The sequence below is a fragment of the Limulus polyphemus genome, unplaced genomic scaffold (genome assembly GCF_000517525.1).
Source record: "Limulus polyphemus unplaced genomic scaffold, Limulus_polyphemus-2.1.2 Scaffold3687, whole genome shotgun sequence".
Lineage (NCBI taxonomy): Eukaryota > Metazoa > Arthropoda > Merostomata > Xiphosura > Limulidae > Limulus > Limulus polyphemus.
In genome coordinates, this window is record NW_013669297.1 from 55617 (window position 1) to 83612 (window position 27996).

The 27996-nt window shown below is 34.8% G+C and overlaps 1 protein-coding gene across 1 annotated transcript in view; it reads right to left on the minus strand.

Moving 5' to 3' along the window:
• LOC106469854 overlaps positions 1-27996 on the minus strand; it is a 48605-nt gene that overhangs the window by 12002 nt on the left and 8607 nt on the right. Inside the window, exons 2-6 of the mRNA XM_022398418.1 lie at positions 25342-27954; positions 22820-23605; positions 21836-21907; positions 7811-8093; positions 904-1436 (exon numbers count right to left, since the gene is read on the minus strand). Coding sequence (XP_022254126.1) covers positions 904-1436; positions 7811-8093; positions 21836-21907; positions 22820-23605; positions 25342-27954 — 4287 coding nt within the window. The remainder of the gene's footprint in view (positions 1-903; positions 1437-7810; positions 8094-21835; positions 21908-22819; positions 23606-25341; positions 27955-27996) is intronic.

The following is a 27996-nucleotide window of genomic DNA, read 5'->3' on the forward strand; positions in this document are numbered from 1 at the left end:
AGAAAAGACTTGTATCGCTAAAGTTTCATCCGAAAGAAATTATACGGGAAATTAACAAACGACCAGAGACGTAACAATATCATAGTGAACTGTCGATAATTTCTGCACCTATGAGCCTGAGCCCCCAATCTTTTAAGTACCTAGAAATGCCTCTGGTTTACTCCATGTCATAACTGTCAATAAAAAAGAATGTGAAAGGTGACTTATCAAACAAAATCACATTTCTAGTTACTTACTATTTGCAACTGGTTTTTAAACCCACTGAAGACAAACTTTCCTGTTTACATTTCAGATTAGTGGTTTTCAAACTGGTTGCCAGCTCATAGATATAAGTTTCTGTAATGTCTTTTATAAGGAATGGATGAAAACAATCTAATCCTGACTACTGATAAGGAATAAACCAATCAAGACAAAGTATGATGTTTGTTTCACTTTGGAAGTCTGACCAATCGTTTTTTATCTCAGCTAGTTATCAGTTGTTGACAGCCATATTCTTGCCTAATGGCAAAACAGAACATTTTCTTTTAATTTCCACTGTTGAAAAACTGTGATGACAATTATTTCTGAACATCCAGTCAACAAAATGATATTTGATAATAATGTTTCAACTAGGACACAAGATTGTGTCCTTTTGAAAGCTGGAAGGATTATCATACTTATTCTTTGTCCTGAAGGTTAATAATTATAGGACTGCATCTATGAAGCTTTAGGGCTCAAATATATAATCAAATCAGTGTATTTTGCAAATGATAATAAATGGAAAGTTCTACAAATGTGTTTGAATTTGTTTGTGTGAAGGGGGCAAGGGAGGAATTAATAAAATGTTAACCAGTGTGTAGGTCATGTTAAAAAGCGTACAAATAATTTAAAGTAAGTAGTTTCAACGACAGAAACTTTTTTTACCTCCAAGTTATCCAAACCCCTGAAGATCTCAGAGTCTAAAGCTCGTAGCTGATTAGCTGACAGGTCAAGCACACGTAGTTTAGGTAGTTCTTGAAGCTCGCCTGTAGAAAAGATTGGATTAAGTTGATCTCCAAGCAGGTTATGACTCAGATGAATTTCCTCTACTGTGTCTTCGATTCCATCAAACACTCTTTCAGTAAGTCGTCGGAGAAGATTATGAGAGAAATCAACAATTTTAAGGGGAATATCACTGGCTGTAAATAGTTGAGCCTCTAGATTCTGGAGGCCTGCATGACGCTGACTAAAACTGTAAATGTGATGATGGTATGGAAGAATTGGAAAGTCTCCAAAGAAAAAAATTTCATCACAGTTAACAGAAGTTCCATTTTCTAAACTTATGGAACAAATGCAAGGTAGGTGAATATTTCTAATCATATCCTCACAATGCAATGTTTCTTGGTTTTGAATTGAATTAATGAATGTGGCAACAATCATCAAAACTACAGCAACTGTCATCCTCGGCATCTTTTTTGCTTACGAGCTATTGGAATAAACAAACAGATTTAAATATGTATTAGTTTCTTTAACAACATTTGATATGATAAAGAAAGATAACAAATAAAACGAATTTTAATAAAGTCACACGTAAAACACTAGATAAAAAGCTTCAGGCCTTTTATTATTCTAAGGAAACTTTTGCAGCTTCTGAAAAAAAAAAGACAAAACCGCTATTCAACATTAGAAAAAGTCTAATAAAAATATTATGGCTAGAATATATATAAACCCGAAACAAGCAGACAAATATAATAATAACTACAAAATATTAAGACTACAGGAAAAATCTCAACAACAACATCAACGCTATCATCTAAATAATTTACACGAAGAATATTGAAGCCAATAAAGAGTAATTAAGTTTTACTAATTACTCTGGTGTTAAAAATGTTTAAATTATTTTGGTAATTACATTATTACAATCCAGAGATAACAATTGCCAGTTATATTAGTAGTAGTTTAATGGCTTGGGATAACAGGACAATCTTATTACATGGCCTGGTTGTTAGGGCAATCTGTGGGCCAGGGGTTCGAATCCTTTCGTCGAATATGCTCGCTCTTTCAGCCATTTGGGCGTTATAATATTATGGTCAATCCCACTTTTCGTTGGTAACTTAGTAGCCCGAGAGTTGGCGGCGGGTGGTGTTGACTGGCTAGCTGCCTTCCCTTTAGCTTATCACTTCTAAATTAAGGACAGCTAGCTAATATAGCCTTCGAGTAGCTTTGAGAAAAATTCAACAGAAAGGAACTGTGGTGAGAAGAACAATGTTAAACAAAATATGGTAACAAATTACAGTTAGTTTCTTGTAGTAAAAACAGTTAATTTTGAACAGAAAGTTTGCTGTCATTGGACGTATCACTTAGAAAATCTAACAAGAATAGTTCATACATACAACATGCTTCTTACAATAATTTTCATTATACAAAAGCGCTATATGGCAAAGTACATAAAGGTTTCAGCTTTCCCACTTCAGAACGATTGCAATTCTCAACGTACTTAAATCACAGCTGCACAGTCTTTATCTGGTAATTAATACTCAGGCTTAATTACGGTTTGTACTTAAGCAGTAATTAAGTTTTAACATCTCTGCCTGACTGATCGCCAGTGGACAATCGTTCAGTTTGATAAATAAAAACTGGTTGATAATTTAATCGTAATTTTACTGTGCAGACCGTAGTATCTCTTTAATAGTATCGTGAACCATGATAGTGTTAATAGTTGAGATCGAAAGGAATTGCAGAAAATCCTAATAGAACGTTGAGTAAAAAGTACCTTAAACAGTAAAGATTTAGTTCAAACAACACTTTAATTTTAAAACATTTATTATTGACTGCTAAGGCTGTACACATATTAAAACGCACAAAAAAGCACGCATGTCAGACTTACAAGGAAAAGAAAAATCTGCTCAAAACGGTCAGATTGTAATTATTCTTTCTTATTATTATTCTCTTGCTAGCCTACAACAAAAACGACTTGGTATATTGGACCCAAACCTTTTGTAGAATATTAGATAAGGTACTGCGAAGGTCGTAGGGGTATTGAAGTCAATTTCTTTATTTTATGTTTTACATAAGCTAAAAAACATCATAATTCTACAGCTACAATCACTACAACTACAACATTACTTATTATCATGTTCAAAAAATCAAAAATATTCTTGTATTTTATAGCCGAGTAGAATTAACAAACTGTAATGCGTTTATTGAACAGGATCCTTGTGGAAACGCCTAGTTAATACGTTATTGCTTTGAACAGTCTGAGAATTTTACCTGAACAGGGATTTGCTGATCAAAATATTGTCTAACGCTAAAAGTAGATACAGTTCATGAATTTGGCAACTCTACAATTAAAAAACAAACAAACTGAAATCATTAAAAACAAATCAAGAGAAAAATATCACTTTGCCTGCACCGATTAATGAAACTCCTAACATATATATATATATATATATGTGTGTCTGTGTGTGTTTGTGCATATACATACACATATATCACGTTTCGACCGATTAGTCTGATCTCTCACTGATTTTCTATTTTTTACGTCAGATGATCAGCATCTTTATCGCCTTTTCACGTCTAGTTGGAAACAAAGCTTCAGGCGGAGAAAATGGGCGGGTCAAAGTAGAAAACCACTATTGTTGGTTAGTCTTTATAGGCGAGCGGCATAGGATGAAAAATTTTCGACCTAATCAGCCAACTGTATGTATACAAAGCAACAATATGCCTTAGGTGAAAGATGAACAACCTTTGGGCATATTTAGCCTTGTTTTTCCTGTGCGGTCTATGAAATATTCATATTTTAATGATACCCCAGTCAAAATAATTACGAGTGCTTTGATATGAACTAGCTAGGTCAGAAATTGTGCTAGCCATGCATATTTGGTACCAAAATGTACAGTATAGGAATGCTAATGAGAATAAACCAAACTATATTCAATACCTATACGTTTCATGGCAGACATAGACTGCAATATAGCAAAAATGTGCTAAAATTTCTTCCATTCATATAGTGGCTTTTGACAGCAGTTACTTCTACTATATATTGACAATTTCAGCAGTAAAATATCCAGTTCTTATCCCTCAATACCCCAAAAATAAACCTAACAACTTGAATCAATATACTTGCAATATGTATAACAAATATTCGACACAAAATCTTTAGTACAATTTACATCAAAACCAATAATAGGAAAGTATATGAATGAATAATTATTTATGCAAGGTGGGCTATTAGTGTTGAAATCACTATCGAATATCTGACATAACACTTATAGCTTAGGGTAGAAGCTGCTATATTGTCGAGCGCTGTAGTGGGGGCATCGTTAACCGAATTTTCAATTGGTGATTGTTAGAGACAGTTAACGTGAATCCTGAGTTGGCTTAGTATTTTCTACACTTAACAACAGACAGATTATGGATTATATACTAGACTTTAGTGATTGTTAGAGACAGTTAACGTGAATCCTGAGTTGGCTTAGTATTTTCTACACTTAACAACAGACAGATTATGGATTATATACTAGACTTTGGTGATTGTTAGAGACAGTTAACGCGAATCCTGAGTTGGCTTAGTATTTTCTACACTTAACAACAGACAGATTATGGATTATATATTAGACTTTAGTGATTGTTAGAGACAGTTAACGTGAATCCTGAGTTGGCTTAGTATTTTCTACACTTAACAACAGACAGATTATGGATTATATACTAGACTTTGGTGATTGTTAGAGACAGTTAACACGTGAATCCTGAGTTGGCTTAGTATTTTCTACACTTAACAACAGACAGATTATGGATTATATACTAGACTTTAGTGATTGTTAGAGACAGATAACGTGAATCCTATTTGGAAAAGTTGCAGCACTCGATAAACATTTTCGAAAGTAATGTAGACTTGAATAATTTTTTCGAAGTTCATCGAACTTTCGGAGTTGAATAAACGGATTGTAAAATACTATAAATTGACACAATGTGTTCTTTCTACTCTTTCAGCGAGAACGCTATATTGTCTCTTGCCGCAGGTAACAAAAGTGCCCCCCCCCATCCCCGCTTTACGAGCAACAGAGCGTCTATAATTTCAGCGGCTGTCAAGTTGCGCAAAATCGGTACGCCATTATAGAAGTTGTTAGCTATATATATATTATCATACAGAAGTACACAGTTAATACACTGAAAACTTTTGTTGTCGTAATCACATCTCAAGCAACACTTCCTTATGCTGTTTTTGAACACAACAGAATACATTGTAAAGGTTCTTATAGATAAATCATTGAAAACAATTTATGTATGAATAACATGTTGAAACACCTGCTACTACGACTACGTTTTGTAAGAAATAGAACAAAGGTTTGGACTGAACTATATTAAAGATATGTCTTAGTCGTTAAATACGAGAAAAAAGTCGTGTTATAGCTTAAAAATCCCTTAGTTAACAAAGCGAGTTAGCATTTTGTAATCGAAACCAGAATAAAATGTGGTCCCATAATAATTTTGTTTTAGTAAATTGAAAGTGTTATTTTAGAAATTAACTGATGACATACATTGAATTCATAACTGCAATATTTCAAAGAAATAAGCGAAGACGGGCTCTAAATATTTATTTATTTTGTCTAAAATTACTGTAAGTCGTTCAATTTTTTTTAATTGTTATTGTGTGCAGTTATTAACAACTCGTTTCAGTATTCTAACCCGAACAAATCTGTACGTAAATACGCCATAATCGTAGCGTTGGCTTGATGTGTTTCACGTGAATTAAGGTTCGATTCTCCTTATTCTTTCTTTATACTTTCCTTACTCAGCAGTCAAATAAAAGTTTCTGCTTCTACCAAGTAAAACTTACCTTGGGAAATAATGAAGGTTTTAATTCTAGTGTTGAAAGTGCTCGAACACACGGCAGTAAAAAACCTGCACCAGGTAGGGTAGTATGACACATTTTCTGTGATTCTCTATCCCGTACAATAATTTATCCAAAACAAACCAGCATTTTTGTTGTGGATACACATACACACATATCTATAGTTTTCAATGTAGTTACTTTTCTTATTCTAAAGGTTGTATAGCCAACCCTTTTGTATGAACCTGTTCTTTATAGTTCGTGACAGTTTTAATTAAGGTATTGCCTGTTCTAATTCACTTGTTAAAATTCTACCAAAGCTTTAGTGAAAAAACGACCCTTTATCAGGATGTTTTATTAAAAGTTATATTTTATTTTTATTCCCTAACTATTTCTTTGTTCGCCAGTTTAACTTTTTTTTTGCTATGCGAACTTCCTCAAGACATCATGAACGTTAAAAATGTAAATTCGTATTAGCATTTGTGTACCTGTTTCGAAATGTTCACACTGCAAACTTAGTGTCAAGTAACGACATCAGCGCTGAACGAGTTTTTATGTGTTGTTGATTAATAGTGCTACGTATCTGAAAACATATGTTTTATGAAAAGACAACAAATTTGTCCGATTTTTCTCTTTGGTGCTGTTGTTTAATAATGTTACATATTTGAAAACTTGTAGGTTGTATGAAAAAAAAAAGGAACAAGTTTTCTAATCTTTCTGGTGGGTGTTGTTTGGTTGGTTGTCGTTAAGCACAAAGATACAAAATAGGCTACCTGTGTTCTGCCTATCACGGGTATCGAAATATATTTTTAGCGTTGTTAGTGGCGCAAACTTACCGCTGCGCCACTGGAAAGTTGTTGTTTAACAACGCTAGAAATCTGAAAACGTGCAAGTTGTATCGAAAAAATATTTTCTCTATGGCTGAACCAGGAAGTAAATCCGATATAGGTAAATGTAGTTAATTATGTAAATATTTGTAACCACCTCGGATTTGCATCTGGAGGGTAGATAAAGTTCGTTGGACAGTACAGTCAAATCGTTTTGAAACTATATTAAGAATCAAGGATTAATCTGAAATTGTTGATTTAGCTAATGCAATATTAGTATGATGTATAAAATTTGCTTATTTGTTCTCAGCCAATCACACAAAGATTATGCGCAAATTCTGCTTGAATATCAATCAAAATGGACATGAATTTTGAATTTGGGTAAAACAACCAAAGCAAATCTCAATTTGCTATATTCCATAATTGATACAATAGTCAACGTTTGCTAGGGATTATGTTTTAGTTTGAGTATGTCAAACACCTACCACAATGGTATGTATAGATTGAACATTTTAGGATGAAAAACACCTGAATAAGTCATTTTTACACTTTATTAAGTTCTGTAACATTTAATTTGGATAAAAGAGCCTGAGGAAATGATGCACACTATGGTACAGCGTTAACAAAAAAAATATATCAAAATAAACAGTCATTGAAAGAAGTATCCAATTCACAGTCAAGATGATTTCAGTAGTCTGTGTGACCACCTCGAGCATTAATGACTGCCGCACAAAGTTTACGCAGATCAGGTTAGCCAATCGTTGTTGTGGAATCTGTTGTCATTCTTCAAAAAAGGCAACTTCCAGGTCCTGGAGCGTTCTTGGTCAGGCTTGACGAGCTTGTAGCCTTGTCTGTAGCTGCTCCCAGATGTGCTCTGTTGGGTTAAGGTCAGGAGACCTAGCTGGCCACTCCATCCTGGGAATTCCTTTAGCTTCCAGGAAGGCAGTCACTGCCCTTCCACGGTGTGGACGCGCATTGTTATCCATAAGCAAGAAGTCTGGCCATGTTGCACCTGCATATGGACGAACAATGGGTGCAAGGATCTAATCTCTGTATCTTAGGCCCGTGAGATTTCCATTTCGGATAATTACAAGGTCGGTACGGGCTGCAGTTGAGATGCCTCCCCACACCATGACTGAACCTCCTCCAAAGCGATCATGTTCGATGACATTCTGAGACAAATTGGGCTCACCAAACTCTCCTGCGTCTTTCAAGAAAGTCCACACAATAGCGGGACTCGTCAGTGAAGAGTACGGCCCTTCATTGTTGCACATTCCACCTCCTGTGTTCTCTAGCCAATGCAGTCGTGCCTGCCTGTATTGTTGGCTTAAAGGAGCATAACTAGCAGGACGTGTAGCTCTCAAATGAGCTTTGAGAAGGCGTCTATGCACTGTCTGTGTAGACATTCGGACTCCTGTGGCATCTTGGATGGAGTTATGGAGGTTAACAGCTGGAGCAAAGCGATTCCTTCGAGCCTGGATGGTCAAATAGCGGTCTTGTTGAGGAGTTGTTAGTCTTCTCCTTTCTCAAACACGTCTCCTATTGACTCTGTCAATATTCTCTGAACCCATTCCAGGCCGCGGACACGACACTTTGGGATATGTCAAGAGCACCAGCAACCCTGCATTGAGTCATGCCTCCCTGCATCATTCGAACAGCCCTGTTAAGTTTTGCAGGGGGAAGATGATGCCTTTGACCTAAACGAGGCATTTTCTGCACTGCATAATCTCAGTCAGACCAATTTTAGCATGCAATGATCAGTGATGTCAAATTAAGAACCACACAATTTCACTGTATGTACTTTCAATTTGGGGGTATGGTCGGAAAACAAAGCCAGGATCCAATCAAAGTCACCCAGGCAGAAAGTTTGCACTTGACAGACAATGTCCAGGTAATGGACTTCCAAGCTATGTCTTTTTTTTAGAACTGACCTTTATTAGCATTAGTGTACCTATTATGTAAAAACATGATCCCTAGCAAATGTTGACTACTGTATTTTTAAGCAGACGGATAGAAATACCGATTCTGTCTTATATAACCCTAAGGATTAAAACACCTGTTACAAAAAGAAAAACAAAACGTAATCTGAGCACCCTGACTCATAACAATAATTGTTCAAGCGTTAATTATAAAATATCAACAGTGTTGTACCTTTCAAAAATATCGCTAAAATTGAATAGACAATTGCTTTGACAAACATTTAGTCCTAAACAAATTCAGTGTATTAAAAAGCCTTTTTTTTTCATGCCATTTTTCTTTTTCCATGCGGTAAATTTCCTTGTTTTTCCTTTTGAATTTAATTTCACTTGTTATATGTCGTTACCAGTTTACATTTCTTTAACGATTCATAATTCTATATATCTAAACGAAAAAAGAAACAAAACAAGAAAACAAGTGTTGTCACTTAGAAATAAAAGCAAAGTTCTCAACTCCTCTTCCTTGATAGCTCAGCGTCAAGCCTGGGAAAAACGTAGGTGGTAATTATTGTGTACAAAGTTGCAGTTGAAATTGTGAATTTTTAGCCACAAAACGTTTGTTCGTTATAAATACGTTTATTTATGTCATAAACAGTGCTGTCTTGTTGCCAATAGCAATTCCTTTCAATCAATGCTTCCTTGTAAGACTTGCTTGACCTATTTTTCTATCCCACTTCTTCAATGAGGAATGTAGTTTTAATTTATTAAATCCAGTTCTCTTGTCAAAGTGCAGTAGTACGATCGTGGATGAGGGGGAGGGGTCAAAATATTTCCTGAAGTCCAAACTAAAGAAAAGCTTCAAAATTCATATCAATATTCTGATACAAAAGCTACAAAACGAACACAAGTTAAATTCCCCAACTTAAAGAGAATTCTAACATACGTGCAGTTGTTTAGTAGTAGTGTGCCAGGAACTACGATTATATATTTGATCGAGTAAAAACACATGGTTGCAGTCGCCATAAAGCTCTAGGCTAACCAAATAATAGACCTACATACAATTAGATTAAGTATCAAAATACATAAAGAATGAACACAGTACTCTTATCTCAATGTAATATATTATTGTTATTCCTATAACAATGTTATTTTTATCTTCGCTCGTATCACATTCTGGTTAATGCCACCCGCAATTGAACATTTTAATTTATAACTACATCATAATTTTGTAAGAGATCTGACAAAGCTGAAATGGTGAAACGTTGGTTAGGGGAGGAGCATATATGAAAATGTTTGCTGATTGGAAATGTATTTTATTTAAAGCTTTTTGCATCTCTTTCAATTGTTTATTTGTTTTTTTTAAGCGCAAAGCTACACAATGGGCGAAATGCGTTGTGCCCACCAAGGGAATTGTATCTCAATTTTAGGTTATATGCCCTCAAGCTAACCGCTGAGCCATTTGAGTGTTCATATCTTTCAAATTAATTGATGCAGAATGTGTTTGGAAGTATATATACTTTTTTCTATAACAATGGCTTTTATTTCTTTAAATTTCGAGAACCTGGTCAAATAATTAGTATATATTAAAGCCCAAATAGGAGAGCTCCAGTTAAGACACACTCAGGATAAAGTAAACACTCAGTCTGCGAATCAGGGAGACATGATTGGTGAATGGATTCTCAAACAAAGCTTCCTGGTATTCTCTTTTTGTGATATCTGGAATCTGAATTGCCCACTACCCTAGCCGAATTCACACTAGTTTCTAGGTTTTGAGAGAGTAAAACCCACACCCCAATCCAAAATCCTACACAAAACACGGTAGTGATCACACACACGTTGGACAATTACAAGATTTGGTTCCTCAGCTCCATAAAGACGTTTAATCCGCGGTTTTCGCGACTTCTGTCGATAAATATGGCCGAAGCTTACTTGCAGATGTAACGTAGTTAATTGCGTTACTTGCCTGAAAATGATAACATCTACTGTTTTGTGCAAGAGGAACACAATCCGGCCAACCCTCTGAGCTCCTCATCTTCGTGGTCGAACAATAGTGAGAGGTGAATTTTTTGGCAACGATATGTGTTTATTTTGAGTTTAATATATATGGAATCTTTTAAAAAAGTATTTTTTTGTTCTAGCTAGAATACCGGAAGCCATATGTATCTCATTCATTCCCTCAATTTCAGTCTAGTTGACTCACAGACCGGGTGTTAACAAATAACCAATCAAAGTAAAACTTGCAAATGGTTAAAAAGTTATACAAATAACGCCTTTCAAATAGTGATATTAACTATCCTTACGCTATAAAGTAGAGTCTACACAAAAACTGAGGATTTTTTAAATTGTGAACAAACTCACTCAGTTTACTTGAATTTAATACACATTTTCTCTACGAGATTATTCAAACGTACCAACTAATGCATTAAACAAACAACAACATGACTTTCCTTTGTATGGCCTAACACCGAAGCTGGTGAAGCTTGATCCTTGCTGCAACTGGTGAGAAACCGTTCTTTTGTAAATGAAAATAAAATACATGTTCCCACTAAAAGACTGTGTAACAGTACCTTTTGATATAAACAATGAACAAATAAAAGTTGTAAAGTCACATTGGGTTATCTGCTGCGTCCATAACAGGGGATCGAACGCTGGATTTTAGCGCCCTAAGTCCATAAATATACCGCTGTTCTACCGTGGGACAGTTTTAGGAGTTATTACTCATTGCATTTGATGAGCCCTAGGTGTGCTTAGATGAAAGGATTTGTAAACAGTGGCCTATGGCGAACAAAATGAGTGAAAAGTTTAAAAGCATTTCCAATGACACTGACATGTTTCATCACACTTTCTATTCTTAGTTTCTATTATTTGTTTAATATGACAAAAAGTAAAAGAAAGGAATCGGAGGAAGCAATTTCTGCCAAATTTTTTTAAGCTTGGTTTTTCTCTTTTTGTTATGAATATGTTAAAAAGTCACTAAACTCTACGCCAGTGGGTTCATCCTGCTTGCTGGGTTGGTTTCCTGCTTAGTTACAGAGGAGTAGTAGATCACGTGGGTAGAATGGAATTCAGTATGTACCAAGAAGACTGGGATGGAAATTTTACTTTAAAAAGCGTCAATATATATGATGGCTGTATAACCGCGAAAAATAAAAAATATACATTTATTTTACGGTTAAAAGTATTTGTTAATTATAGCATGTTTAAAGTAAAATTCCTCAGTTGGATAGCTCTAACAATCACAGTCAAGACTGGCATGTATATTTTTATAATTATACTACGCAATGAGGATTTCCGTGAATATTAATATGAATAACACAACACACTGATTAGAAGTATACAGTATCATGGCAATTCAAACATTTTTTTTTACGAGATTAATAAGATGACAGTTTCTAAGCTAAATAACGCGAAAAACGTCATAATGAGTCTGCTGGAATTTTAACATTATTATTAAGATCGTACAAATGATATCTCAGTTACTTCTCTGTGTTGTATAAGAAATACTCTGTCGAATACTAGAGCTCGTCAAATCCGTCTTCACCAGATTTTGTGTTATACACCAAACTTTTGAAGGCCTTTTTAGATCAGTGTAATATATAGACGTACTTCGTGTTTTCCAAACCCTTATTTAACATAACTTGTTCGACACTCTTTTATACATATAAGTGTGCGTGGTTTCGACACAGAAAATTAGCGAAGGAAGTAGCTACGTTCCTTTCGCCCTAGTTACCTACTGAACTAATTCATTCAGCTAGGGTATCGAGAAAAACAAACAAACGTTGTATCTAATCCCCCGTTGGGACAGCAGTAAGTTTATGAACTAAAAACGCTAGAATCCGGGGTTCGATTCTCCGAGATGAACACAGTAGATAGCCTATTGTGGCTCTGCTCTAGAGAAAAACAAACAAACATTGTACCTAAGCCCCGGTGAGACAGCAGTACGGTTACGAACTTAAAACGCTAGAATCCGGGGTTTGATTCCCCCGAGGTGAACAAAGTAAATAGCCTATTGTGGCTTTGCTCTAGAGAAAACAAACAGATATTGTACCTAAGAATTCCACAAAACTTCTGCTCTTAAGCATACATATGGAAATATATATATATATATTTTTTTTTCTTCCAAAAAGTTCGGTGCACGCTGTTACATGAGTATTTATAATATATGTTTTAACTTTTCTGTAAGTACTCTTTACTGGTTACGCTCTCTCTTCTAATCATCATTATATTTCTTAAACATGAGGAATGACTGAGCACTCACAGTGACGTCTGTTTCAACATTTTCATTATTTTTAAAAGTGGGTGGGTGCTACTACTTGAGTGGGCTGGTAATCCAATCGGCGTGAGACTGAGCCTTAGCCGAAAGGTTCAGTATTGTGACAATTAAGACTATCAGAAACACCATTCCCCGCATTCTTAAGCAACAATATTAAAAAAAATTAAAACGTGATAAATGTTTGAACTTACACCATACAACCTCTGTAGATTTATGGGTTTTAGCTTTATTTGCATAAAGAATAATGTTAACATCATTGACGGTAAAACCTAGGCACTGGGAGCACATATCTCCCTAAATGTTGAAACGCTCATTTGGATTTTGTATAATTATCATGGAAAGTTGCTGTTTCAACTTAGAATTAAATGGTCACTGTTAAAACAGCACATAAGGCGCCCCAATCGTAGTCCTCCCCCTCAAAATTCTAATTTATTCCATCGTTTGTGCTTAACATTTTTCAAATAAATACCGCAACTTTGTTTCCTCTGTCACTTTGACAACGCCCCCGAAGCAGGCGTAACTAGTTAGTAATTTTTGAGCATATTTGTGTGTGAGTGTTGCGGTTTATTGACTTAAGATCATATTTCATTACACGTGGTTGAGCAGAGAATGTGCACAAAGCGTATATAAAATCAGAATATATAATTGTACGTTAATAATTTCCTCGTTCATTCGAAAGCTTTAGAAATGGCTTCAAAATTGTCTAAAAAAAAAATAAGACAAATATGACTGAATTCCTCCAGGACAGAAATAAAAAACTGGTAGAAAGAACATACACCAAACCATAGTATCTGGAAAAACGATCTATAATTAGCTGAAATAGGCGGTGATCTACACAAATCAGTGTAAGCCCTCTGTATTTATTTATACAAGTTTGAGGCTACTAAAAATTAAATTAAAAATACTAACTATACACAGTAAACTCATACTAAAAACAAACAAATCGTTCAATAATAGTATGTGTAACTTTACTGTATTGATTCTATATATTTTATTTCAGATAACAATCTCGGCTGATCACGTGAACTTTTAAAAATTGCACTCGTTGCAAAACCCTCGGAAATGTGCACGGATGTAATGTAATGATTTTTTTTCATATAAAAAATTAGTTTAAAAACTGAAACGGTGTGATTGTAATTTCAAAATATTTTTCTAGCATGTTATATCAAAACTTTATATAGACATTTTAAAATAGATATATATATAACTGTACATAATACTTATCTTTACTAACTATATTCGATCAACATGTTTTCTGAATTGGATAACTTAAGGTTCTAGAATTAATCAGAATAATTTAAAATCCACCTCTAAATATTCTTAAAAGGTTCTTCTACACAAATCAAACATAGAAAGCTTACGCATATACACATTTAATTTTTAACACGCAAAGTGCTAGAAATAAACATTTTCAGCACGAAAATCTAGATGTAGACACGATTAATTTTCAAACACATATGATAAGAAAAGTGTGATTAATGATCATACTTAGTCTATCGTTTGGCAGCTTTTCGATGAAAATCTGACAGAGCGCGGGCTTGTTGTTATCGTGCCAGACTGTGGAGCTGAGATTCTGTGTTCATATTTCGTTATCGCCCCCTCCCTCCGACCTCCCTCTCCAAAAAAATTAAATGAGAATTAATCGTGCTGCGCACCAGAGGCGGAAATAGCGCGGGCCAGACGGGGCAAAGCCCTGGGGCCCACGACGCCCGGGGGTCTGGTCTTATCTTTTGAAAAAAAGGAGCCCCGATCATTTTTTTGCCCCGGGACATCTGAACTGCTTATTCCACCACTACTCCGCACTTAGGGACCATGAGTACATTATAACAGTGACAGTCAAATCCCACCATCCGGTCTGAAAAATGTAGCCCAAGAGTTGGCACTGGATGTTGCAGATTAGCTATCTCCCTCCTGTCTATCATTTAAAAATTAGGGACAGCTATTCTCAGATTGCCCCTTTGTATAGCTTTACGCGCAACAAAAAAAAAAAAGAGTTTGTATAAAGATATCTGCAGATTAAATGCCTGCTCTTTAAGTGAGTGCCAATAAAAAAAAACTTGGGTTTTAGTTACATCAAAGAAATATTTAGATTTATCCTCGTGGCTCATCTACTGTGTGAGGTCCTCCGGAAGTGGACTGGAAATCCACAAGTTGTTTGTGTATACAAGGCTTAGTGTTGAGTTTAGAGACAACTGACTAAAGAGTATATCTTAAGTGTCTTAAAAATAATGATAGTCAGACGAGGTTTAGCGTGATCTTGGAATGACTGACCCAACTTATTATATATTAAGAAACACATTATTGTATATAGTTGTTTTCAAAGCAGATATTCGGTTTTTCGTAACTATTGCAATATCATGTCTATATACGACATTTCCTTCAAGAGACTACTGTAGTAAGGAGTATGCAATATCTCTCCAGACAGACTTTTATGTGAAGTCAGATTATATCCAATCCTCATATATACTTACTATTAACTGTCGATGGGTTCCACAAATTGTTTAATATTGAACACAATTTCATGTTTCTTCTGTGAGAACGCTGTCGTTAATAAAGGGTATACCCAACTCATTAGTCAGCGTATTCTCATAATTATAGGTTTTAGTTTTCTTGTGTATTCACGTGATGTACTTCTAAACAGTCTGCTATATGGAATTACCGTTATTAATCTACAAGTTACTTTTTAGTTGTGATCTAGATAACTTACTTCGAATCAGAATTTCTTAATAAATAGCTATAAGGGCCTTTCAGTCCAGTTTGATAGAAGTTGAGAAGAAAGAGGTAGAAACAGTTTTAATATAAAATTTATGTTAACGAATTTACACTTTCTGAATATTTATATTGGAGTGCAGTTTAATATACATATATAAGAAAAAATGACCTACATATTTCAATTTTGCGGTTGTGTTGTTTTGTAAATTATTAAATCAAGACACTTACTTTTATGATTTTTTTTTCAAATTTGATATACTGATAGATCTCAACAACCTACAATTAGGAGTATCATTTGGTGTAAATATAAACCACATGTGCAAAGTTATTCAACAAAAATCGCTAAAATGTAACGAAACTTTTTGCGCACGCCTACGCAAAAAATCACGTGAGCTAGCCCTCTAACTTTTTTTACTACAGCTTCACCGAGGATTAAAAGTAGACCGTTTTTAGTTTTTTGTCATTCGGATTAAAGATGGCAGATTTAAAACAGCAAAACTATAAGGAGTAAGGACGTGCAGATACACAAGTATTGGTTAGGCCAAGCAAACTAGATTAGCAGTTTGACCAGTTTCTGGCTCAAGTTTTCAAAAGAATCGTACAGGTGGACGGTTATTATTCATTGCCAACTTTTCAACATAAATTTACTAAATTTTATAAAATTGTCCCACTTAAAGAGCGTTTAACGTTACGTGATCTTAGCTCATGTTAATCTAAATTCCCTGACGTGAGTATAAAGGAAGCCATTAACTGTTTTAGAGAGGAAAAACTACCACCATATATTTTTAAAAATCTGGTTGGCTCTGTAAAGTAAAGGTCTGTTCCGAATAATAGGGTTGCGATCCTAAGACTAATGCTGGTTACTATCGAGTGTCACTTTCTTATTTGGTGTGGTTTGTTGATGTGTATTGACAAAAAATCATGATATCTAACCAAAAACACCTTAGGTGGGAAAAAAAGGTGCGTCCAAAATAGGACTGAGTGTGCGACTTAAAGGAATGAAACCAAAATTGGCGGCCAAACTGGTAGCTACGCTTATAGAACTGATAAGAATTTTACAGCAAATATTCATTCACTAGTTAGCTAGGCCGTGTATTTTGTTTACTCATCATCGTACCCCATAATTGAACAAAAAACGCGGCCTGGGCTAACTAATTAATGAATAAATATTTGATGTAAAATTCTTATCAATGCTATAAGTGTAGCTACCAGTTTGCTGCCAATTTTGAGTTCATTTGTTTAAGTCGCACACTCAGTCCTTTTTGGCCACACCTTTTCTTCCACCGAGGTGTTTTTGATTAGGTTACTTGTAACTCTATCTATCCTGTTTATGTTAAAACACAAGGATTTCAGATATTGTCATTATAAGGTTCTACATGTTTGTGAATTTTTACAATAGATGGAGATACATAATGTATATTTTAAGTTTGTTTGTTTGTAATTAAGTACAAAGCTACACAATGGGCTATCTGTGTTCTGCCCACCAAGGGTATCGAAACCCGGTTTCTAGCGCTGTAAGTCCGCAGACATACCACTGTGCCACTGGGGGGGGGGGGGTATTTTAAGTGAGTGTATAATAAAGAATGCATAATCATGTTTTCCTGAACTGGAATCATGGCTACAATATTTTGATTTGATAAGCCTCGGTTCGGATTTTAAATATTTTGTTAGTTCTATAATTCTGAACAATAAGAGAAAAAAAAACACCGCTCCCTCAGTTGGTCATATGGAATAGCAGTAAAGTTAATCCTGTCATACAGTTGCGCGAGTGTAGAGGTTTTAACTATCGCGTTGTTCCGAAATATAGGAATGATTTTAACCAGACAGTACCAGTCTTTAAGGAGATCAGAGAAATATGGGTCTGGTTATTTATTATAATTTACAGAGCATATGCACACTATTAAATTTGAAATAGTACAGAATAAATATTAGTTACATTCAACACACGGTTTGATCACATGATATATATATATATAGAGAGAGAGAGAGAGAGAGAAGAAAGTAAAGACAACTGTTGACTGATATATTCACTGTACCATACAAACAGCATGTCTTGCCTCTCCACGTAACTAAATGCTCTTACCTGAACGCGTCGTGTGGGGACGGGCACTTCGAATGTTCGTCAATTTCTTAAAAGAAAATTAGGCTTAAAACTTGTTTAATTGTTTCCTTGTTTCGTTCCACAGTTGAAGGTACCTCTTATCCTTCTGTCAATTTAGTCACACAGGAATGCCCATTACTTCTGTAAGACTTAACAGAGTTGGGCTCTAAGTTTTGATTTCGGCCCATCGGTGCTTACGAGTTGTGGGCTGTTTAGCTTTGACTACAGCAGCAAACCTGCTTTCGTGTCCAAGGTCAGTCGCTGTGACAGGTTTAACTTCAAGCAGTACAGGTAATGCGAGGTATTTGAGAGATCTAGTCAAGCCCCCACTATGTTGTTCAATTGCCATCTTCTTTGCACTTGTTTCTAAACGTCCCCCCTACTTAACTAAAACTTCTGGTATGACAATTTTTTTCTACTTATGAATCTAAAAAAATGTGTATGTTTTATCAACCCACGTAAATAAGTATATTTGTCTGTTTCATACCTAGGCCATACTAGAAACAAAAAAAAAATATATATAATACGTTTTTTTAAAGCTGAAACACTGACTCTAATGTGATATATATATATATGAATATATATTTAAACGAGCAAAGCAAACACAAACAATTTATTTTGCTCATTTAAATATCATTTATCATAGGTTTGGATTTGCTGTTTTTAACGCAGTCCTTCCTATTGTTTTTATTTTACTTGACTGTTTAAATATTTATTTTCTATATATATATATAATCAAATTACAGGCAGTTTTATTTACTAATTTGTAGTTCATATGAAAATGTACTACGTATTTGTAACTTGTTTTAAGATGTATAGATGACGCTAGTGTACAGAAATGATAAACATTTCAGAAGTACAGCACTTAATTTGGAAGTTTATCAAAAATTTCATTTTCAGTGTGTGTATTAATAATAAGTCTTCGAAAATTAAATATATAAATTTCATTTAGTTTTATCAATACAAATGTGTTGTAAAGTGTGTATATCGTATGGCCAAATATGGTTATTTTGTTAGAAAAAAGGCAACATCATTCAACACCAGTTCTTCTGAAGGGGTAGTAGAAATTGTCTGTCACTCCTATAACTCACTCATTGTTCCAAAGTAATGAAAATGGTTTATAAAACTTTTTGATTAGTAAAGAGGTGCGAACCACAGACCCTTAGAGTTTGAAATAATTACAACAAAAAGCGCACTAGATATGCTTGAAAATATAGTTGCCCAGTGAACACTCATGAAAAGAGAATATATTAATTCAAGGTCCTTTAGAACTTGTTTCAACTCGCACGAACGGGTTCGAATCCCCGTCCTACCAAACATGCTCGCCCTTTCAGCCATGGGGGCGTTATAGGGTGACTATTCGTGGGTAAAAGAGTAGCCTAAAAGTTGGCGGTGAGTGGTGATGTCTAGCTGCCTTCCGTCTAGTCTTACATTGCTAAATTAGGGACGGCTAGCGCAGATAGCCCTCGTGTAGCTTTGCGCGAAATTCAAAACAAACAAATATGTTAGCTAATCTCCACACGTCTGTACCCAGCTACTTGGGCGTTTGCAAATAGGGTATATTTTCTTAGTTTATTTACAAATAAGAGTTAAATATTGTCAACCTTTACTGATAAATATGAAACGATAGACTTTTTTTATCATTGTGCATCTTGTGATAGAAGCCGTTACGATACGATAAGAATCGTTGTTTTATAGATGGTTTTGATAGAACTAGTTTCTAATAATAGACCACATTCACCTGAAGTCTTGTGGTATACCACGTTTCGGTTCTGATGGATACTTTGTTTGTTTGCTTGGAATTATGAACAAAGCTACAAAATGGGCTATCTGGGCTCTGCCCACTACGGGTATCGAAACCCGGTTTCTAGCGCTGTAAGTCCGCAGACATTCTGTTGTGCCACTGGGGTGCTGATGGATACCTCAGTATAGAAATCAAAATGTAGTTTGCTACAAGACTCCATGCAGGTTCAATTCTTTAAAGTCTGAGTCGTTAGATTGGTCATGCTCTATAATTGTGTCTTTGTTAACTATTTTTTATAAATAGGTTATATAAGGGGCATTTCCATTAATTTATACTAGTACGAAAACTCAGTGTATTTTCCTTCACATAAATGGGTTACAAAATTCGCTACATTGTAGTTTCAATCTAACATTAATAAAATATCGTGCGAAAATCTATTTCTCTGTTTATTTGTCTCTCTCTCCGCACATCTACCTTTAAATATTTGACTGTTTTACTGTTAATAGATCTGTCTCTTTAAGGTTTAAATACCTGTGAAATACCTCAGTACAATTTATCTGAAGTCTGAAAATATTCACATTCAAATATAGTTTTATTTATGTGATGATACAGCTAGTATTTATTGAAACTTCATAAATAATCCTCATATTTAGTGAAAGAGATAATAAAGAAAGCCAAGAAATGGATTTGTTTATACACACAAAGTTATATATATGTATTTGTTTTATTTCGTTTTATTCTACACGCATAAGCTATGATCAATAATCTAAAAGCAACAAAATGCAAGCAATTCTTAATTTACACATTTTATATTTAATAAAGTGCAAAATATTAATTTCTATGATCGAAGCTGTGTTTCTAGAGCGCCATCTGTTAACGAACTATAGACTTTGGTAAAAACGTTAGAATATATAACAATATTTTAGTCATTATACTATGAGATATTTATTGACGGCAAGAAAAATTTTGATCTATAAACCAGTCATGCCGTATATAATTTTCAGAAGAAATTACCCTTCAAGCAATACGTCAGTGACTGAAATCATATTCATTAGTTGTCAGATTTCAGTTGAAATTACAAAGTGTCCGAAAATATGTTGGTTTTCAGAGGAAGTATAGAGTGAAATAATAACTTGACTTCAATTAATAGGTTCTATTATGGATCTAATCCTTTTTTTATGAAGCTACAAAAACATAAGCTAGAGGCACAATAATTTGATGCTGTGGTGCTAAGATATTGCCAGTTAAAAAGTGTATATACCCCTGAACAACGTGTAGAACTTTAGTTGAATTTTAAGACTTGTTTAAAACAGGATTCAAGTGGATTTATGTTATCAAGTAGCATACACTAGATTCAAGCATAGGGTAAGGTAGCTATGTTGTAACGTTAGGGAGAAGGGTGGTTTAGTTTCACGCAAGAGCATTAGTAAGTTAGCTGCTTTGGCATCAAGAAGTTAAAGCTGAGGGTAGATAGGGGTTTTGATATTTTACGATATCTCAGACTGATAATTTAGCAGTTTCAGAGCATGGAGCTTGGTAATACTTAAATGTTCATTTTGAAAAGTTAAGGGAGAGGAAAATATGAGACATAGTTTAAAACATCACCGATTTGGTTCCTACTCTTCATTTTTAATGTATAGGAAAGGTTAATTGTGGTTTCTTATTCCAAACTCGAGGTTGAAGTCAGACAGCTGCATTAAGAGCGAATAAAGACATGATCAGGACTCTATAACTTAACTTCTAAAATAAACTGATTATCAAAACCATGATAATGAATTTTAAAAAGTAAAAGTTGAAAGAATGGTGATGTTTAAGTAAATCACTATCAAATTACTACAACTGTACGTGTGAGTAAGATTTCACTTGAAGTGTAAATCAGGTCACGTATGACATCCACTTTTGGTATCACGCACGGCTTTGAAACTATTAATGCTAAATTCGTAAGGTTCTAACACAAACAGTAAAGACTGAGACCATGGTGCTGTGAGAAGAGACAACAAAGTGTAGTCCTTAATTCTTCTGAATTAACACTTGAGGTTTGAGCTAATTCCCGTTCAATTAAAAACAACGTTTTCTGAGTCTTAGTATTTTATGTTTATAAAGTATGCATCATGTGAGTATATACTTCTGAGCAGTAGAACAAAGTAGATGTTGTAATTGCTCGAGATATAAGAAACTTATAAAATTAATAATATTAGGTAATAAAAATCTAATATTTCCACCTAAAAAATTAAAGCTATCCCAAGAACTAGAGAAAATGATGAAAGAATGAAAATATAGTAGTGCAAAACTGTCCGCGAGGCGGCGTTGTCAAGATCGATATACCGACAGTCTAACTCCGTGTTGAAAACTTCCAGCAGAGATATGTTTTTTCGGTCAACACATTTTGCAATTCGTAAGTCTTCTAGTACTTGCATATATTGAGAATCTTGCTGATCCTGGTATTGCCTGGTCTTAATCCACTTGTATACCCAAGCGATGTTGCAGTCACAGATCCACTGGTTATCTGAGAGGAACAGATTCTCCAGGTTCCGTCTTTTCACCTAGATGACATAGAGAATTAATAACAAAACTACTTGAATATGATACGTTTACAAATTTATGTTGTACTTCAATCATATAAATTTCAAGAAGGGTATCAAACCACACAAACACTGAATGTATGAAAGTTATGTTGTGCTTCAATCATATAAACTGTATTAGAAGGTTATCAAACCACACAAACACTGAATGTATGAAAGTTATGTTGTGCTTCAATCATATAAATTGTATTAGAAGGTTATCAAACCACACATTGAATGTGTGAAAGTTATATTGTGCTTCTATCATATAAATTGTATTATAAGGTTATAAAACCATATAATGAATGTGTTAAAGCTATCACAAATCAGTGATTGTTGAAACTTTTTTTTTGTGAGTGGAATGTTTATATCTGGTGTTTAGTATCGTTCGAGGGCAATTTGAACTAGAAAGCAATTTTTTTTAGTGGATGTGTATACGTTTCAGCTTTGTACAAGAATATTTCAGGCCAGAAATGTATATCCTACATGGAATATTTCAGGCCAGAAATGTATATCCTACATGGAATATTTCAGGCCAGAAATCTGTATCCTACATGGAATATTTCAGGCCAGAAATCTGTATCCTGCATGGATTGTGCATGTATTTTCTTTTCTGATTAGAAGATGATTGAGAAAATTGATTTCATGCAATGAATAACCAAAAAGTTACAGATGTAAAATGCTTTTTACATTTATAATCTATAAAATACTTTGTTTTAACATGTAAAATGTTAACGGTAAAATATATAAGAATTCATCTAAAAGAAACAAACCCAATTTTCTTGTTTATATTCAGCTGACATGTCTTTAAACGTAAATAAATGGTGAATATCAGCTCGTGCTATTAATGGGTATTAAACGAAAGGCAAGGAAAAATATTGGATTACAACCTACCTCAGAAATAGCGTTTCCCACAAACTGGAGTCTGTTGTGTCTGAGATCTAAGCTGATGTTTTTTACATTTCTAATGCCTTGGAAGAACACCGAGGGTAGATGGGTGATGTTGGTTTTAATAATCTGTATATTCAGTTGACCTGTTTCTATATGGTGAAATGAATCCTTGCTTACGTGATGGAGTTTTTTTCCCTCGAGGGCAACATATTTAACCTTTTTCGGTAGTTTCACTGTAAAAACGTCTCTGAACGTGTTCTCCTGAACATGGAGATGAAGTCGTTGTAATCCAAAGTTATGTTCCAACATTTTAGCTATCTTGAAACTTCGGATCTGAGGATAAGTGTCTATTTCCAGTGTCTTCAGGACAGTCAGAGGCTCGAAAGCTCCAGGCTGGAAGTTTTGGACCGGGAGGTTCTGCATGTGAAGAACCTCCAGTTGATTCAGTGACATGAAACTATCATTAGAAATACTAAGAATCGGGTTCCCAGAAATGTCGAGTTGTTGGAGTCTGGGAAGTACGTGCCAGGCGTTATTTGCCGGAAGTGGAAGTAAATTATAGGAGATGTCTAAATGCCGAATGTTGGTGAGGTTAGCTAACGAAATAGAATGAATAAATTTCATAGAATTGTATGAAAGATTTAGGTGAAGAAGATTTGGCAGATCTAGTTGTGGGACAACGTTCAAGCCTGTGCCAGCTAGGTTCAGTGTTTTCAATGAATGAAACAGGTGATGGAACATTCTATCGTTTATCAACTGGAAGGAGTTATGGGAGAGATGTAGCTCCAGCTGTGAAGATGAAGACATATACCTATATATATATATATTGTTATTCAAAATATCATTGAATTGTGTATGTTATCGCTAGTTGAAATATTATCTTGATTTTAATGAAAATAACACAGACCTGCGATGGTTTTATTGTCTTGAAAGTTTTATAGGTTTTACAGTAATTCCTGAACAAAAAGTCCGTTTACTAAACGTTTTGCTATAATTGTTTGTTTATTTGTAATTAAACACAAAACTACACAATGGGCTATCTGTGCTCTGCCCACCACGGGTATCGAAACCCGGATTCTAGCGTTGTAAGTCCGCAGACATACCGCTGTGCCACTGAGGGGCGTTTTCCTACAAATTTCGTAAAATGCTAAATTAATTTCTAAGGCACAATATTAAATTTTTTTAGAGCTAAACAGGCCTGCGAATATAAACTTTATAAAAGTTGTTTCAGTTTTAATAACGGATTTTCTATAACTCAGCTACGAAAATTTCGAAAATATTCTACTTCTTTTTTTCTGTCACGTAAAGATTTTTTACAAATCGGGAAGAAAAACTCTTACTTAGATCAAATTATTATTTATTAATATTTATCACAATGAATATTTTTTATTATTATGTGTGCTTCTCGTGAGTTCTAGAACGATCGATAAGACTCTCACGTCGCGATTGGTCTAGATAAATCTATAGCCAAACAAAATCTATAGCAAAACAAAATGTGACCCGATTTCAATGAAAATGATTCACTTATGATGTTTTGTGAAATAATCTGTACGTTATGAAAAAAAATGGATATCAGTTTCGGATTCAGTAAGAATAATTATAATTTACTTTCAGTTAAATTATAAACTGTTGAGAGAAATAATATGTTTCAATATGGACAACCCATCTTTTACGAAATACATTGCTACCCACAAGTTCTACTTTTGAAATATTATTCGATATTTAAATTGTGTATTTTCTTCAGATGGTATAGATAAAAGTATAAACATTCACTGTGAATATTAACTTTTGATTACATTTCGTCTTGGTTTGCGATGTAATCATTTTAACAATTAGAAATGGTATAGACATATTTGGGTTTTTGCCTTTGATTTGTTTGAAATTTTCGCGAAAAGCTAAACAAACGCTAATTGCGCACAGCCGTCATTAATTTCGAACTGACAAACTAGAAAGAAGGCAGTTAGTCAACACTATCCTCCGCCAGCTCTTGAGCTATTCTTGTTTGACTATGATTCTTATAGAGCACCAATACTTCAAAAGTGCAGAGGGCGTTTTTTTTGCATTAACTGACGTGAGCCTTGAATACAAGGAGTCCATAAGTACAGCACGCTAACCGCTAGGCTGCACCTGGCCCTTTTGCCTTTGACATCTATTAATTTAGGCTAATGTTTTTAGTATAAAATACGAGCTTAGCACTTTAGACTTTACTTTACTGATTAGTGTATGTTTGTTTGTAATTAATCACTAAGCTAAACACTAGGCTATCTGTACTCTGCCTACCACGGGTATCGAAACCCGGTTTCTAGCGTTGTAACTGATTAGTTGAATATTTTGATTTCTTGGTTTTCTTTTGTTTGAAGTTCAGTTACATGTTACACAAATACACCGTTGGCTAATTTTTTGTGGTGTTGATATTTTGATTTTCCGTTTCAACCCTTATCGATAATTTAAACCATTGAAATTGATTACAAGTTAGTAAGAACGATATATATATATACATATATATAAATATTTGAGACACTTACAAGTTTATTAAGATGAGCCAGAGTTTCTCCCGCCAGTTCTTTGAGGAGGTTTCGTGAAAGGTCTAGAAACAGAAGATTGCTGAAGAATTTCACGTCGTCACTGTTTAAGAATCTTATGTTATTCACGGAGAGATCTAAGTATTGAAGTGTCTGGTTGACTGGAATAAGTCCGTTGTCGGGAAAATTTGATAATTTGTTGTTGGCCAGTTTTAGAATTTCTACCCGTGTACCTTTCAGAAGATCATCAGGAAGATTTCGTAGAATATTATTGGAGACATCTAGGACTCGAAGCTTCGTAGTTTCTTCTAACATGTCGGATGGCACATCAATGATTTTGTTGTTGGACAGATCTAGGATTTGAAGATTAGATACTTCTTGGAAAGCTCCAGCTTGGACCAAGCCAATATTATTATTATTAAGTCTTATGACAAGAAGATGGTGTATTATAGAAAACATGGACGATGTTATGTTAAACAAGTTATTGTTGTTTAAAAATAGATGAGTGAGGGAATTTCTTACAGAGTCAAAGTACTCTGGCTGAATATCACTTATATTATTGTGACTAAAGTCTAAAACCTTAATGTTAGCAAACGACCCTAAGGTATCATTATTAGGCACCAGCTCTTCAAGTTCATTGTAACTGATATTGACTTTCAAAGTAGACAGAGTGCCAATCTGGTCAAAACTGTCCAGTTGTATGTTTTTAAGTTTGTTGTGGGATAAGTCCAAGATTTGCAGACTTGGTAAATTTTGGAAAGATTCTGATTGAATATGAGATATCCTGTTTCCTTCAAGGCTTAAATGGATTAATGAGTTTAAATTTGCAAATCCACGTTTCTTAATCGTAGTGACCAGATTGTCGTGTAGTTTTAGTGACTGTAGAGTTTTCAGGCCTTCGAAGGCGTGGGTTTTAATCTCAACAATTTGATTAAATGCAAGATCAATTCGTACAATATTAGGTATATCTTGGTTCTTGAACAGACCGGATTTGATTTGAGTAATCTTATTAAAGTTTAAGTTGATTTTTTCCAGTTCGTACATGTCTCTAAATGTTTCAGTGGATAGTGAGGTGATGTAATTGCTGCTTAGTTCAATCTCTTGTAGACTGTGAAGTGCATGAAACAAAGCAGGCGGCAATCTTGGAATAGCTAAAGCCTGATGGAGGTCCAAAACTTCTAAAGAGTGACTAAAGGGATCAAACATTTTAGCTTCCATGTGTTTAAGATTATTGTGGGATAGATTGATTTCTTTAAGACTAGGAGTGGAAGAAAATGCCCCTTGTTCAATAAATTCAATAGAATTAAAAGCGAGATTAAGTTTTTCAAGACCTGGGCCTATCATTTCAAGATCATTTTCTGAGAGGGTGTTGGTTTTTAGACTTTTGACTTGTAGTACTCTCAAGTGCTGCAGATCTCCGATATCTGTAGTTGAAATGTAGGCCATATCTTGGCCAGTTAAGTCCAGCTGTTGAAGCGTAAAACGCATTTTTTGAAACACATTTTTAGGAATGGTAGAGATTTTGTTTTCTCTTAATGACAGAGATCGCAAGACTTCCAGTTCTTCTAATGCCAGTTTAGGGAAGTTTGACAAGTTATTGAATCCTAAATCCAGAACCTGGAGATGTTTTTCTAGTCCTGAGAAAGCATTTGGTGAAATGTAGTAAGCTTTACAGTTTCGTAAGTAAATTTCTCTTAGCTTAACATCCTTGAATGCTTCGCTGTTAACTGTTTCGATGGGGTTAAAGCTTAAGAATGTTTTATTTAAAATGTCAAAGTTCTTGAAGGATGATGGTTGAAGTGTTAGCATTTCGTTGTCTTCCAAGTGGATTTCATCTAGAGAAAGCTTTTCTGTAAAGGCAGGGGTAAAGATTGAATATATTTTATTACTGTTGAGGTTAACTATCTCTAAAGCTTTTAACCTTTTAAGAGCGAGGTAGGGAATATCAGAGAGAATGTTATTTTCCAGGTTAATATATCTAAGGCGAGGTAGATCACTTTGAAAAGTCGACTCATGCAGCTTAGAAATAATATTGCTACTTAGATCTAATACCTCCAACTGAGTTAGTCCTTTAAAGCTGTCTGGTTGTAAGTTAGAAATAGAGTTTTTACTGAGTCGCAGAATTTTGAGAGTATTTTCCAAACCATCAAAATCTCCTGGGATTATGTCCATGAGCTGGTTGTTTGATAGATCCAGAGATCTCAGCTTCTGCATATGTCTGATAGCCTTGCTGGGTACAATCACTATCTTATTGTGGCTTAAGTCTAGCTCCCAAAGTGTTCGCTCCAGACCTGCTAAAGCATTGACGGAGAGACTAGTAATAAGGTTCTTACTCACTTTAAGCTTCCACATGCCAGTACCTTGCAGACTGAAGTCTGGGAGTGATCGTAGTCCATTGTCTGTGAAACTTAGGTGGAAAATTATAGATTGGTTCAGATTGGCCGGTAGAGTGGTCATGGGGACACTGTGACAGCTGACAAGCCCCAAGTTTGGTCCTGATTTGGAACATGTACACAAAGGGTTAAACTGACATGGGGGATACTGGACTTGAATTTCAGAACCTAAGGCTGTTAGGAGTAAAGCCGTTAATACGACCAAGATCCTCACCAAGAACATCTGAAGAAAGAAAGAAAATGGATACGTCTTTATATTATCGCC